The sequence below is a fragment of the Alligator sinensis genome, unplaced genomic scaffold (assembly GCF_000455745.1).
Source record: "Alligator sinensis unplaced genomic scaffold, ASM45574v1 scaffold110_1, whole genome shotgun sequence".
In the NCBI taxonomy this organism is placed as follows: Eukaryota; Metazoa; Chordata; order Crocodylia; family Alligatoridae; genus Alligator; species Alligator sinensis.
Window position 1 is genome coordinate 93,799 of NW_005843122.1, and position 16,684 is coordinate 110,482.

General features: G+C 39.2%; 1 protein-coding gene across 1 annotated transcript in view; it reads left to right on the plus strand.

The window, feature by feature from the left end:
• LRCH1 (leucine rich repeats and calponin homology domain containing 1) overlaps positions 1-16,684 on the plus strand; it is a 125,321-nt gene that overhangs the window by 75,885 nt on the left and 32,752 nt on the right. The window contains exons 16-17 of the mRNA XM_025193891.1: positions 12,381-12,490; positions 14,157-14,294. Of these exons, the coding sequence (XP_025049676.1) occupies positions 12,381-12,490; positions 14,157-14,294 (248 nt within the window). The remainder of the gene's footprint in view (positions 1-12,380; positions 12,491-14,156; positions 14,295-16,684) is intronic.

Sequence of the window (16,684 nt, forward strand, 5' to 3'; positions counted from 1 at the left end):
CTTTCCCTGGCTTTTGGCGGTTAGCATTTTAAGAGGGTCAGTCTGCTATAGAGAATGTAAAAGAAGAGGTTCACTAGATTTCGAATTAGACTTTTTCATATATGCTTCATGAAGAGCAGACTCTTCCAGGTCACGTTAGTGACTGAGGAAAATGCTTGAAAGTGATGAAAAGTGTAAAAAACCAAGTAATATAACTTTCCCTTAAACAGTAATTTTGCTGCTATGAAACGCTTTCATGCCTGAAGAAGAAAAAAATCAGATGAGTTCATGAATTTTATCTTTTACTCTCCATCTATGTGCAAATCAATACACAGTTAATATCTGCATCATTTTAAATACATCTGAAAATTTTCTTCAACTGCTTGCTATCACTTTCATGTTTAAATCTCAACTTTACTCAGAATTTGGATGTATTCACACCACCTACAACTTTTGTGGCTTTTAGAAGTATACATCCCTACTTTTGTTTTGTGCCATTTTTCTTTCATGACTTTTGCTGAATGGAGTGACTGCCAAAGCTAACTAACAGAGGAGCAGTTATTGTGTCCTCAAAGGTCACCTGAAGTTCTAGCAAAACTGTAAGATACAAAACCATTTACAGTAAAAATTCCACAGGAAATGAAGATACTTTACAATATATTTAATTAAGCAGAACTGTAAAACACATCTGTCTGAAATACTTTAATTTTTATCTCTATGAAAACTTTTAGCTTACAAATTGCAATGGAGAAACCAAGTAGGAAATAGCAGTTGAGAAACAATTAAAGCCATTCATACACAGTCATAATTTTTGTCTCATGCACCGGTTAGAAGACGAGTAACTATCATCCTCCTATTGATTATTATGTTTGCTTTCTCCCCAGCAAGTGTTTTGGATGATATGTATACTTTGGAAATGGGATGTTAACAGTGCTGAAAGTTTTTACTTCAAGCCCATACTCCAGTGGAAGGTGTTGATTTACTGAGAGAACCATTAGGCTTTGCCAATTTGCTGATACAGCTTGGCTTGTTATAGCAGAAGGGTGTAAGTGAGCTGGGAGTAGCTAGAGGCAGAATGAGCTGGAGTTTGGAACAAATATGTCCTAAGAGAATAAACCTTAAGCGCAGCCATGCCTGGAGAGAAGATTGTGTGGCATTTCACATGGTATTATTTCTGAATTAGCTTTTTTTTCTTCAGTCAGATCACAGAAAGGACAGTGCAGGTTTTGGAGGGGATTTTTTATTTTGAGTGCATACATTTATTTGGGGTGGAGCAGGGATTCTTTGTTACTAATGCTCTCTTTGCCTTTTTTACATTTTAATATTTTAAAAAACCCTTCATTTCACTGATATTCAGGATTGCTTTTTAAACTAAATACTAGTTTTGGTGTGTATATTGAACCTTGTTTGATACGAGGGACTTTCCTGTTTTCAGTTGAATTAGCAAGGTAGCTAGGTATTCAAAACAGCAGCTTTGATAGGTCTTGAGAGGAGGGTTTTCCATGTGTAAAGCAGATGGCAATAGGGCTTGCAAGCTTATATCATTGGTGCAGCAGACAAGATAGGAGGCCACGTGGAAAGATACAAAAGTGGCTTGGTAGGGAAGGGAAGGGCATAGTTGTGAAAGGTCTGGAAGATAAGAAGGAGGAGGTGGAAAACAATCAATCAAAGGCAGGTTATATTTTCAGAGTGATCTGCTAAGAGGATGATCTTTAACAGCTATGGTTTGTAAGGATTATAGGGAGCAGTGAGTGTTTTGGAGAAGCTGGAGCAGAGGTGCTTTTGCTAATCAGTATGGGAAACCATGGGCCAATTAAGTGAGGAGGTGAAGGGGTTGAGGAGGTGATTTGATGGATTTGAAGAGTAAGCAAGAAGCTCTGGTGTGGAGGAGCAGATGCAGTTTACCAATGAAGAAGGAAGAGAAGTAGAATGGAAGATTGGAGGAGAGGTGTCATTGTCAGTCATCTCTGAAAGAATCTGCAAGGTCTTGTGTGAAGGAGGAGGGTGCAGGGGAAAGGTTGATTTAAATGAGAATCATGTGGGACTAGCACAGCAGATAAGGCAATATGGAAAAGGGGGGAGGAGATGCTTGAGTTGGAAACAGTAATGCTGAAGACTGAGAATAAATGTGGCCACGGGGCTTTCTTCACATAGGAGTATCACAAGGTTACTATAATGACCACTAGTTCTATAATAGACAGTGGGAGCCATTTTTCAAATTAAAAATAAACTCTTACTAGTTTTATTGAAAGTCTGTGTTTATTGAAAAAGTGCCCTTTGCTTAACGGGTGCAAGAGATAACTGTACATTTAGTCTTTTGTTTTTATTCTTATTGCTACAGCTGCACTGTTGAAAAAAATTATCAGTTCACAACATCAAGTTTTACGCTTCTTTTGCCCACACTATTTAATCTATGGGTACTTTTTCTTAATAAATGCCAGCTATAAACATAATTGTGTTGAGCGCTACGGTTGCAATGATCTTTTTAAGATTAACAGCATTAACTGCTTATATAATGTATGATTTGCAAGTACTAACATTAAATTTTTCATTCTTTTTATTCTGTGCACCATCTTTCATTCTTTTCTTCCAAAACTATACATTTTATATTAATTACATTTGAATGGCATCCTCCTCATTACCATGCAATCCTAATACCACATATGAAATGCTGCTGCCCCCTCTGGTTTACCCTGGTCCTTGTACCTACTGTGTATGGACTCGTTCTCACCCCTTCCCTACTCCCCACAGACCCATCCCTCACTCTTCCTCCTATCTCCTTCGACACACTTACACAGGCACAAATATGGGACAGCTATAGCTACAGTATCCCATCTGAAGGAGACAGTGACAATGGTAGGTGATATAAATATATATATGTATATACTTATTTAATTTTTATGTTTTCAGAAAACTGAATGTACTGTGGGTTTATTTGTGTGTTCCCCACAGCTAAGGATGTAGGACAGGAAGTTGCATGCTTAATGTAATGGGTATTAAAACTAGGGGTTAAAAAACAAAAGCTTAGGTGGAGCGTGTTAATTACTGTTTGGTATGTATATGGGTACCGTATTTACTCAAATACAAGATGAGGTTCCCCTACCTCCAACCCCCATTTGGCCTGGGGGAGAAATGCCCTTGTCTTATAGTCATATACAGGGATCCTGTATATAGATATAGTGGTATTTTATTTTAATCATGGAAACGTGGATTTTGGGTTACTTTTTTAATCCGAAAATTGGGGATTTTTTTAATCAGAGAAGACCAGGATCCCTGGACATATACAAGGAAATCTCATTAAATACATTATCTATCAGTAAACTGCTGCCAAAAGCAGCATGTTCTCAGCAATGGAAGCCAGAGAGCAAAGGGCCAGCTGAACCCCCAGATTTATTTTTCCTGCTGGAGCAGTAGGAGGAGGACAAATTCAGGGCAGCTCCAATAACTAGATTCTATACCTGGAAAATTGTAACAAATGTATGCATCTTCCATATAAAGAATCTAATTATTGGGGATCATCTTATAATCAGGGTTGTCTTCTATTTGAGTAAATACAATAAACCAGCTAGGATTCTCAGTGTTTTCAAGAGTGTCTGAGTATCTTCTTCTCATGATAACCAATCTTAAAATTATTTCAATCATAAAATTAATAATTTCTGCTTATTTTCAAGTTCTTATGAAAGCTGCATTTGGGCAACAGTTAATTTTGTTAATTTCTTGCTTAGTGCTTGAGTATGTTTTCTTTATACATACTATATATGACAGTAATTAAAATGTGTCCTCCCATCTGCAATGCTGTATCCAGGTGCATACTTAGCTTAACTAGAGAAGGGATATTGGAATGTAAAATTAAAATGGAGACAATGCTAAGAGAACTGAATCAGAAAGAAATAAAGGGTGGTTCCTGTCTGTCAGACGTTATCTGTATATCATCAGCCCTTCCCAGGCATAATGAAGGTCAGAGACATTGTGTGAAAAGTCAATTAAAGTGAATTTCCAGAATGACCTTATCACTGAACTGCTAGTTCTTATCCTAATTACAAAAGCAACAGAAAATCTGCTGATGTTATCTGTGAGAACCTCTTGCCTCTTACTAAGTACATGTCAGATGCAAGACACTGAGACTAAGTAAAGAAGAAAGCTGTTTACAAGTAATTGGTGGATTGCATGTGTAGTTTGTTTTAATATATTTTAGCAGTCTTTCTCTTCAGTTATCTTTTTATGTCATCTTTCCTACTTGTACAAGTGTATTTAGAATTGAGGTGGTCTTACTGATGGTAATAGTTAAGAATAATGTCTGATTATGTCAAAAGTGAAAGCTGATATACAGCAACATAATGAAAACGAAGTCATTTTACAGTAGGAGGTCTTGCCTCAAACAAAGGGGGAAGCTCATTCTTAGTCTGTAAAATGTTTGCTTTAGTTCACTATACTATACATTTTGTGTTTTTCATGTAAAACAAACCCAAGTGAGATATCTTGCCTATGCAGTCTTAAAAAATCTGTTAAGGAGGACATGGAGGAAAACCAAATCATAGAAAAGTAGGGCTAGAAGGGGTTGTCTAGTCCAACCCTGTGCTTTGAGGCAGGATCACCCATATTGAAACCATCCTTGTCTAACCTGTTCCTAAAACTACACAATCAACCTTGTCATACAGTTATAAGGCATATTGTTCAAAAACACCAAAAGGAACTTAATCTGCCAGAGGTGAAGTGGAGAGACCAGAGCTGCTAGTGTCTTGCTCCTGGAAGGGTTGTTAAAATGCTTTAAGGAGATCTGAGGAAGCTGTTCCCCCTTGCTACAGAAGGCAGCAAACCCTCCCAGAAACAGCATTAGCAGGCCATTCTGGCCACCTAGATATTTTACTTAATAGCATTTTTGACAGCATCTCTTTCTCCAAGGAAAGAATTCAGACAGAGGTGAAAGGAGAGTTTAGATGTTTGTCTAAAATCAATATAGTGAAATCAATATAAAAAAATATTAACCTACTTTGGTCTTCCTTGGGCACTGGTTTGTTCCAGCCAAAAAAAGCAAATCCTATATTTAATGTTTGCGGGGAGGGGATAGGGAGTTGCTGTGCTAGTATTATTTATCCAGTGTTAGTTGAGATCAATATGGGAATAGCTTGGATTATTGTGCTGGATGTGTTGCTTTATTTTCTGGCGATAGACATTATTGAGAGTTTTATCAGCCAGCTCAGCCAATATACATTATCCCAGGAAGATTGAATTTCTGCACATTTGCAAGTACATGAGACCTATGAAACACTGCACTACCAGATGATAAATACATCATATCTAATAAACAAAACATTGCTTAAAATGAGCAGTTCTGCATTTTTGTCTCCACGGTAACATGCTCTTCTTTACCATCATCATTTTAGAGGAGCAAAATGTGGTTGGCTTAGGACTGTCCAGCTTGCTAAACACCACTTTGTAATAAACAAAGAATATATATATTGTTAGAGAATACTTCTCATACATTCATCCAAACCCAGTGCAGTTTGAAGCAAACTTTTATGAATGTGTTAAGTACTTGGCAGAGTGCAGGTATCGCAAATTCTCCCTGGTACATTGTCATTGTTGGCAGTTGCTCAATTTCAGGATGATCTCTGCCATGTCTCATTAAGAGTCCAGTTCCTTGACTGTAGAAGTTGCAGGTCTTTCCACATGGGAGAATAGGCTGTAGACTTGGATTCCTAACCTTTTCCTTCCTCTGCTCTCCCTTCTTTGTTTTGAGGGCATGGCTGTTGATCTGCTAGTTGATCCAGCCCACAGAATACTCCACATGATAACTTGAAATAGTTTTAGGACAGTTTGTTTCTGAAATTAATCTAAAAATAGATGGATTCCTTCAAAAATACATAGAAAGCATTGGCACTATTTAAAAAAATCAGGTGATTGTCTCTCAGTTTTCTAAAATATTCACAAGTACGCTGGTTGTTCAGAACTGCACCTTAGGATCTATCCAAGTATTGGAATTCACATTATTTTTATGAAAATACTGTTACATAAAGTAGAGTAATATGTAGCATGTTTTCTGAATACTAAGCAAGGGACATTGATTAATAATTTATTGTGTGTGCTGAGCTGTTTGAAATTAGAACAGATCTCTTATAGCCAGTCATCTGGCAGCCAAGTACTCCCACTTGTCTGGCTTCTAAGACTAAAACATCAAATCTGGAACTGAAGGATAAGACCCTTTTCTGAAGGGTCATAGAACATTTGGTGGCACTATTTATTCATGGCATATAAAACATATATTGTTCTAAACTGAAATCTGTAGCTATATACTTTTGATACTTCTGACCTTATAATCTAAAGCCCTGAAATTCTGCCTTAAACAGAGAAAGCACTAAAAACTTATCTGAAGTTGATTTTAGTGAAGTATTAGCATCTTAACACCATCTTAGTCCTTTTTCACTACTGTTTCTGTTCACTGCTTTTTTTAACTTTCACAAGTGTTGGTAACTGGAAGTTTGGACAATGTTTGGCAAGGCTTCCCAATTCTTTCCAGTTCTGGGAAGTCTGTGACATCATTACCAGTCCTCATCCACAGTTTAAATGGTAGAGATTTATCTTCTGGAGATCCATTTTTTTTAAAGATAATCCTTTTCAGCATACGAAATGACATGGCTGGCTATCCTGGTAGATGTAGCACTTAAAAGATCTGACTGATCTACCTACAGGTGCATCAGTAGAGCACAGTTAGTATATTATTGAAGAATAAACCCTGGTTGCTTCTGAAGAATGAAAGGGATTTTAGTGGCATGCAAAAGTCTTATAACGTTGACGTGGAGGACCGTTTTTTTTTTTATTGACAAAAAGATCTATTAACTCTTGGCTGTTCTTCACAATTTAGATTCTTGGGACCCATTCTGTGACATACTTACTAGTACAATAGATTATATGGATTGATAGATTGCTGTGCTGATATAAAAGTAGAAGTCTTTTAAAATCCTGATTGGATTTTATTTTGCATTTTAAATGATCAGGAGTGTTTGCCATCTGTTACCTTTGTCTTCTAAACTTATCCAAATTGTTCCCATTGTTTATTATGTATTTATTTCATCCCATTTTGGTGGAATTTACAGAGCTGTGGTTTTAAAGTCTTTAGATGCTAAGCTACGTACTGAACAGTGTTTCAATTAAATCTTTACATAATGAAAACTTAAAACACAATTAATATAGAAGTAACAGATTCTTTATTCACCCTTACCAGTATTTTAATAAAGTACTGGAGAGAATCAAAATCAGGAATTGCTTAGAGTTCAGAGTGAAAACTAGTCAAATTATTGTTATATCTTAACAAGGGGACTTGATTTCTTCCTTCTGGAATACAATTCTGCTCTTGAAATCATATGGGTTACCCATTGAAGTATCTTAGTTTATTCCTGGTATAAGGAGATAAACCACAAAATATGATTTACAACTTAAAAGGAAAATGTTTTTTAAGAATTAGACAATATGGAAAGTTTTCTGAGAATGCAGATAATATGTTTGAATTCTGGAAGCATTCTCTTTTGCATTGCACCTGCCATTTACGTTTACACAAAGTGGCTGCAAAATGCTGCTATTCTGATTTGATCGAACTTTAAATTTGTTTTGCATTGGTCTTCCCCAAGTGTAAAAAATCACAAGAGATGCAAGACAGTGGAGAATCAGGCCTATTAACCTTAATATCAGAATCAAGATGCTACCTCATTAGCTGCTTAAATTTGGGGTAGCAATCAATTTCAATTATATTACACCAGCTGAGTGATCCAGATTTATTCATTTTCCTTTTGCTTAAGCTTCTCTTGATAGGAATTTAGTAGGTAATATGATCTGTGCTAACCTGAGGTTAGCAGTGTAATTATACTGTCTTATTAGAACAAGAACAGTGCAGGCAAGCTGAAGCATAGTTGGAACAGTTTCAAATCAGGTAGATTTCAGCCAACTGCAAATATTAGTGTTATATATACCTTAAAAGTTTCTGAATATAATTTTTTATTAGCTCTCTGGCTTGATCACCACTCCTGATTTATTTAAAAGTTTGCTCTGTAACCCACCTAAGGTACCTGTTTGGTGCCTACTACTGTCCTATTCTGACAACACCTTTGTGAGTTAGGGAGTTTCTGTTTATTGCCATTTTACAAGTGAGGATTTTACATATTTAGGGTAGGGGTTGGCAATGCTTTTTGGTAAGGAGCTGGAATTACTCAGCTTGGGATCTGGCTAGGACCTGGTTGCCTCTACCATTTCTTCCTGCTGCCTAACTGCGGCACAGTGGAAGGAGAGCTCCTTTCTACTGGAACACCCCCCAGGTGCCAACTGTGGCCTGGTGTGGGCAGAATACCTTGCCGCAGAATGCTGTTGAAGCCACAGCTCTGCAGGCTGAATTGAAAGGCTCCACGAGCTGGAAGTTGCTGACCCCTGATGCAGAGGATAAGCAATTTGCCTAGGGATTTGAATCCAGGTCTCCCAAGTGCTAGGCTAGTGCCTTAACCATTGGCTTGTCCTTCTGCTTAATGGTATGCAGATATCTCTAACTATACATCTTTTATATATTAAAGAAATCTGAACTGAATGAATTAGAATAAACTATTATTGACAAATTTTCATCTTGCCTTGGCTTGGGTTTCCTATTACTTTTTTGCTACCACAGATATTTGCAGGTGTATAAATAATATTTATATTATTTAATTTACTTGGTACTTCACAAGGCCTTTTTGGTACTTGATGGCACCTGCAAGTAAAGTATTTGCCATAGTAAAGGCCCTGAATGATGTTACAAATTCATTCCAGGTGCAGAATGACTCCTGCATAGCAATTGTAGGCACACAACTGGGAATTACATAACATTAAATCTGCACTTTACTGACAGACTAAATACAAGGGTATGAATTTTGGATTACACTAAATATTTTTGCCTATTTAATGTGAAAACAAGCTAAAAATTCATAACAAAATGTTATTAAAACTAATGTTATACCTTTTTTTAGTCAGCTTAACTGACAAAAAATGTGGCCAGACTCTGATACTAATATCTGAAGAAAAAGTCTGGCTGAGAGATGCATCAATGGCAGTGATTCTTAGCCAGGGTGGTGTGGCATCCTGGTGTGCCTTGCTATCCTTTCAAAGGATCCTGGTGTGCTGCAGGATGCCATGAAAGCTCTGTTAGGTGTGTAAATGTGATTCGTAAAATTAAACAAGAGATTTCAAATAAGAGTCCATGGGGTTAAAGGCATTCTGACCTGGTGTGGTCTTTGAGTTTTTGCAACAGAAAAATTGCTCTATTTTTCAGCAGTCAAAAATGAGTGAAAAGTAAAAGCTGACATTTTCTGAGGGGTGCCTCAAGTCTAAATAGAAGGTTTGAGAACCACAGAGCTATGTGGTGTGGGCTCCCCCTGCTGGAGCAAACAACTAATGCAGAATAATTGCCTACATGGCATTACTGAAACCTCCTGAACGAACAAACATTTTGTCTTTTATTTATGAGGTCTAGCAGAAACTTGAGAATGTTTTATTCTCTTGTTAATTCAAGTATCTTGTTTGCTTCCAGAATCGGCTACGTTCATTTTATATGATTCTTTGGTCTTACTCATAAGTGATATTTATTTTCCATAAGTAGATGTTTGCTGGTTCTTCGCATTTTAGATAGAAAATGTAAAATTTTAGGCACCTGAGTAAGTTTTGGGGATTGTCATTTATTTAAAAAAAAACCCCAAAACCAGACAGTGATCATATTTATAAATAAATCCTACAGCAGAAGAAAATGTTTCACAAAGTTCAAACATGAACATTTACTTGAGTCTTCTCTCACAAAACTTGTAACTAAAAGCACAAAGACAATAACTTGAGGGTTACCCAGTATAGTACATTCTTTCCTACTTCTGTGCTATGCGAGCCCTTTACAATATAGAAAGGAGGTTTTGTTTCTTCTTTCATCATCTCAAAAAGAAAAGGCATACCAAATAAAGCCAATCTACACTTTTATTTATAAGCATTAGTTTAGCAGGTCCCATAAGCAAGGATAAATAGAGCTGATAGATTGACAACAAGACATAAGTTTCCAAGGTAGATGCAGATTAGAATACAAAACTTAGACCAGCGGCCATGGTGCTTTGAAACGTTGCTGCTGTTGCAACTGGAATGGAGGTGATAACACAGTTTGTTAGTGTGTATGTTCATGTATGTCTGTGTAAATATAATATTTGTTTACCAGCCATCTTTGGTTTTGGTCTAGAGAGTAAACCGCATAAGCCAAATCTTAATTACGGAATTTTAAGTATTGTTTACTCTGTTTTACAATAATATGCTTACTAATTTTGCAATATAAAACATTGTTGAACACTTCTAAACGGGATAAGAGATTTGTATCATTCCTAATGTACAATTAGGAACAATTAAAACAGATTAACCTGATGCATGGAAACCTAATTTGACTTTGTCTTACTGTGCTGTGTAGATTTTAATGGAAGCCATGTGGTAAAATGCCTCTGCTTATCCTTGAAAATGGAAGAGCTTACTTTGCTTTGCAGCTGAGCTCTTTAAATGATGTTTTTGATATTTTTTCCAACTATTGGTCAAATGTTGATTGGTGTTTTTCTGTTTAATGTTTAACAATTTTAGTAAAATATTTCTCAACTCCAGAATGATTTAGATTACTAGAAAACTTCTGAAAAATCTTTAATAAGCTTGCTTGTGTATGTATAGATGATATCTGGTAGTGATGTGCATGCATGTGTGTATGCAGGGGGTAGCTTACACAGCAATGGACTATACTATGGAGATATGCTTCTAATCTAGACCTGCAATATTCCTTCTGTGATAAACAATGATTATGTAGTAATGCAACTAAAATAATGTCAGTTAACATATTTGCCAATATAATGGTAAGCATATAGACCGAGAATAACATGATCATTCATGCCACCTTAATTATTAGTTTGGTTTTTTTCCATGCATGCACCCTGAATGGAATTCTGAATTTTTACACTGTTTATGCTGTAGGACCTGTATAAGGGAATTTGTTAGTAGTTAATGATCTATCCTGCATACTTCATCAGCGTAAATTCTGCCTGTGTTAAACATTAAAGAATTAGGCTTACCCTGATGGTACCCCACTTGCCCCACCTTCATTATGCTACTACTAACCACTGTTGGCCGTCTCTCTACTTAGATTTACACATTTTGGTCTGCTTCCCCCTTTCTGCCTCCTAGTGAACCAGAGATCACCCCCTTTCTTTCTTCCCACTCTTGGATTAAGGCCTGGCACCATCTTAACCTCTTACCCACTGCATTAGACAGTTGTCTGAGCCTTATAGGAGGTGGCTGAGGACATCTTCAGTTCTAGCACTGGGACCCAACACCTCTGGGTATAGAGATGCAAAGGAAATATTTCATTCAGGAGGGAAAACAGTCCTGAGACAGGAGGACATGCACTCACATGCAGCAAGCAACTACAGCAAAATATAAGCCTGTGCAAACATTGTACCTAATAACCCATGCTTGCTTGATGTAGCACTGTGCCATTGGGTTGGATGTCACTGCCAAGATACCCAGGGGCATTGTACAACAAGCAGTGGTTCATTTGGGCTAGTATATCCTTGGAAGTTCAGGTTAAGCTTTGCTAGCCATGGCAATGTGTAACCTGTGGTTGCTTAGCATGTGCTTTTTCCCCTCTTGTAGTGGCTGGGGGCTTGATTCTGCTATAGAGTGGAGCTAACAATGCAGGGTCTTTTTGTACAGGCAGTAGAGGCTAATGTGTCTAGAACTGGAGGTCTTAGGTTTGACCCCCACTGTCAGTGATCCCCTACCTAGGATGCTTCATTATATTAAAAGAAGTAATAAAAACAAGCTGCCTCGCTCTTTCTAGATTGTCACTTCCCAAAATGTGAACAGGCTCAAAGTCAGTTTGGCAATGGAAGGTGCTAACTGTCCACCGGGGCATCTGTAAACTGCTAAATAAACATGATGGGTGTAGCCATCCAGATATTTATTAGAGAGAGAAACATGCAAAGCAGCCATTGGAACAAAATAAAAATGTGCAAAGACTTGATGCCTTTACTCCAAGGAACTGTGCCTGTGGCTATGGGAAAGGTGAAACAATCCACAGCTTACTGAACTGAGTCATTAAGGAACAAATACTGTGGTTAACCTTGCAAAATTTTTCTCCCAAATAGGATTTGGCCATTGATATCCATATATTTAATTAATTGAGGTATGAATTCTGTTATGAGCATCACCAAGCAACTTTGTGTTTTGTTTGCAACTCTGAATCAAGTTGTCCATCTCTGTACTGAAAGTTTCAGCTTCTATAGACATGATTGTGAGAGTATAGAAATTTTGCTTATTATGAAAATTAATAAATCATGAACTAGCTTATTTTTACTAAATATCTTTTCCTTTAATCACAGTATTTTTAAGACCACAGAGAAATTTGGAGTCAATAGACCCTCAGTTTACAATTCGAAGGAAAATGGAACAGATGAGAGAAGAGAGAGAACTTGTAGAACAACTGCGGGAGGTATGTAACAATGGTAGGCTGTGACTTCAGTGCCAAAGCATGTGTTTTCTGTCTACCTTTTGGAGATTCATGTAGCTTTAGGATGAAAGCAGTTGCTGGATGTATTAGCAGGGGAATTTCAAGTAGGAGTAAAATATAATGTTACTCCTGCACGCATCAATAGTTTGACTCTTACAGGAATATTGGATCCAGCTCTGATAGCCAAACTTCAGAAAGGATAGTGAAGAGCTTATAAGAATGATTCAGTGTGGATGACATGCCTTTGTGAGAAATACTAAGCTCAATATTTTTAGTTAATTGAAAAGGAAGTAAAGAAGTGGCATGATAGAGGTGTGGGTTTGTTCTGTTTTGCGATTGAGACTAAGTGGTTTTTTGTGTCATTAAAATCTGTAAACCTCTGCCCAATTTCACTATCTGTAAAATGGAGATGAAAAATCTAAGGACAATAAGTGAGACTTACCCAGTTACATGGTACATCAAAGATTCCACCAGGGGAGCACTTGCTTGGGACTCCCAGCCTTGTATAGTCTCTGAATACCCACTGATGCCAGCAGGCATAGCTTCCAGAGTAGGGTTAGCACTTAGCTCCTTAGACCCCTGAGATGTGGCCCTATGGTCCCTGGTCCTCCCTCAGGGAGTTGCCTTCCAGCTCCTGACATGGAAGTTACCTCATCAAAGGGGAAATAACTGCACCCCAAAGTCCCCAAGAAGCAAAACAGACTGTTCATTTTCAACAGTCATTTATTGAGCAACTGCAGTACAGAAAGCAGAGTCCTTGCCCCCTCCAAAGGGTTAAACCAATAGTCTGTCCCCAGTCCAGCCTACACAGCCTGTGAGCACCCCAAAGTTATTTTGACTTTACTTTCCCTTCTCTTGGGACTTCCAGCTTTTTACTTTGTTCCATCCATTTGCCCCATCCTTATCTGTGCCCTTGATGCCTCTTGGGTGTCACCTCCAATGTATATTTACCAACCCCATCTGAAGGCTACTCAGTTGTTATTGGAAGGGCATTGCTTCTCCATAAGGGAAGGCAGCTCTGGTTTCTTCAGTCTGTCTTAACTGCTTTCCACCTGTACTAGCTATTTAGGGAAACTGGGCGTTGAACATTTTTACAACATGAACACATTTAAACCAGCAATATTACAACAAAGGCATGGTTTGTCACAGGGTGTTAAAAATAGTTCTGTTATATCTATTAAGAAGTAAACAGTACACCCACCAAAGTAGTGGTAAGAGACCATTTTAACATTAGCATTGATTTAATAGTGCAAAATCACTGATTTAACAGTATTATTTGGTGGTTGGCAACATATAGCCCATGGACCAGATCTGGCCAATGAAGAGCTGTGATCCAGGCCATAGTGGTATCCTGCAGGGTGGAATGAGGACAATCAGTAGCATGTGGCAACAGGAGTCAGCCACCAGTTAACATAACAGATAATATAGAAGAGGAGTATAGGCATTTTTTTTAAGCCATAGTATGAATAAGAAAATATCAGTAGTTTTGGCAAAGCAAGACTTGGGTGGTCACTTCAGGTTTTTAATTGGCAGAATGGGAAAAGGCACATGAGGACTGTAATGCAGCCTATGAATATTTGCTTTGGATTTTTTTACCTTTCAATCTAATTTGGTATAAAAGTGGTGACTTGCTTGTTCTCCTTTACAGAATATTGAAACAAGACTAAAGATTTGTTTGCCTGAAGACTTGGGATCTGCTCTGATGGATGGGGTGGTCCTCTGTCATTTAGTCAATCACGTTCGTCCTCGATCTGTAGGAAGTATCCATGTACCTTCACCAGCAGTAGTAAGTCAGCAATTTCTAAAAAATGAAGAAGTTGATGATTTATCAAACAATATTCAGATATCCATTAAAGTACACTAACCACTATGTTATGAATAAGCTGGTCTGTAGCAAGTTGAAGTGTATGCCTTAATTGTCTAAACATCTGATATGTTTACCATAATTCAGAATTTTTTCCCTCCTTTTTTGAGCTGCAAGGAAATATCTTTTGACAAGACTTTTGTTCCAGATGATACTTTCCTTAAATTCAGCCCTCACACTTAGAATCGTAGAAAATTCGTGTTGGAAAGGACCACAGGAGGTCATCTAGTCCAACCCCCCTCCTCAAAGCAGGACCATCCCCAACTAGATCATCCCAGCCAGGGCTTTGTCAAGCCAGGCCTAAAAAACCTCCAAGGGTGGAGATTCCACCACTTCTCTAGGTTACCCATTTCAGTGCTTCATCTCCCTCCTAGTAAGACAGTTTTTCCTAATATCCAGCTTAAACCTCCCTTGCTGCGTTTGAAACCATTGTTCCTTGTTCTGTCATCTGCCACCACAGAGAACCGTCTAGCTCCATCGTCTTTTGAACCCCCCTTCAGGTAGTTGAAGGCTGCTATTAAACCCCCCCGAGTCTTCTCTTCTCCATACCAGATAAGCCCAGTTTCCTCGGCCTCATCTCATAAGTCATGTGCCCAAGCGTCTTCACTATTTTCATTGTCCTCCACTGGACTCTCTCCAATTTGTCCGCATCCTTTCTGTAGTTGGGGGCCCAAAACTAAACGCAGTATCCAGATGTGGATTCACCAGTACAGAGTACAGGGGAAGAATTAATTACTTCCCTCAATCTGCTGGCAATGCTCCTACTAATGCAGCCCAATATGCTGTTAGCCTTCTTGGCAACCAAGGGCACGCTATTGACTCATGCAGCTTATTGTCCACTGTAACCCCCAGGTCCTTTTTGTGGACGTGCTGCTTAGCCAGTTGGTCCCAATCCTGTAGCAGTACATGGGACTGTTCCATCCTAAATGCAGGACTTTGCACTTGTCCTTGTTGAACCTCATGAGATTTCTTTTAGTCCAATCCTTCAATTTCTCTTATTTCACTTTGAATCTTAGCCCTACCCTCCAGTGTATTTCCGCCAGCTTGATGTCATCCAAAAACTTGCAGAGGATGTGTGCTATGCCATCTTCCAGATTGCTACTGAAGATATTGAACAAAACTGGCCCTAGGACCAACCCCTGGGGCACTCCACTTGAGACTGGCCACCAGCTAGCCATAGAGCCATTGATCGCTACCTGTTGGGCCTGACGATCCAGTCAGTTTTCTATCCACCTTACAGTCTACCCATACTTCCTTACCTTCCTTGCAAGAGGTACTTGTTGGTGCCTCACTATTTTTTTCTGTCATAGCTTTCAGTATGATTGGTAACATACTGCATGCAATACATATCGCAAAGATATGCCATATGGCAATGAATGGCGATGCTATTAACATTAACAGTGTATTGATTTATCAGTCCCATCTGGCAACACATACACTTTCTGCTAAATGTGGCAATTCTTCTTTTTTTGTTGCAGATAGAATACAAGAGAAGTATGCTCTTGTTCTATAATTTTGGGGTCCTCAGAGGCAATGACCTACTCATAGAGATCTGATTACAACAGTGATGCTCAAACCTTTGGGCCCCATAGGCCAGATGATGCCCTGCATACTAGGATCAGGCCTGGGGCCCAGCCCTGTCCCCTCCTTACTGCACACACTGGGATTGGGTTCCAGGGTCCTGGTGTCAGCCCCACATGCTAGGATTAAGCCCCAGCACCACCCCTTCCTGCCTCCAAATGCTGGGAGTGGGCTTTGGGCACCTCCCCCTCCTGCCGTACATGCTGGGATTGGGCCCCAGCACTGGTTCTCTGTCCCCCATGGTACAGGATTCAGCCCCAGGAGCCTGGTACCACCCCTTCCCAACCTACCTACAAGGATTAGGCCTTGAGTGTCTTCCCTGCCCAGCCCTGCATACTGGGATCAGGCACCCAATCCAATGAACAGGGCCCGTGGCTTCCAGTGGTTCTGGAAATTTGGCAGTGGGGGAGTGGTGCCACTCTTCCCCTGATGCCAAATTTCTGGACCTATGGGGAGCCCTGTGGGCTGGATAATCTGGGTCTATAGGCTAGGAATTGAGTACCTATGGACTATAGCACAGGTTGTCACCCAGGGGTACACGTACCCCTGGGGGTACTTTAGAAAGCCCTAGAGGGTACGTGCGGGCAGGTGGGGATGGAGCACTATCTTGCAGCATCCTGCACAGGTGCCGCCCACCCAGCCAGACGCAGGGGGTGGGGGAAGGTCATATGCAGCAGCTGCTGTCACTCTGTGTTCACACCCCACCCCCACTTGGCGTCCAGTCACGCTCC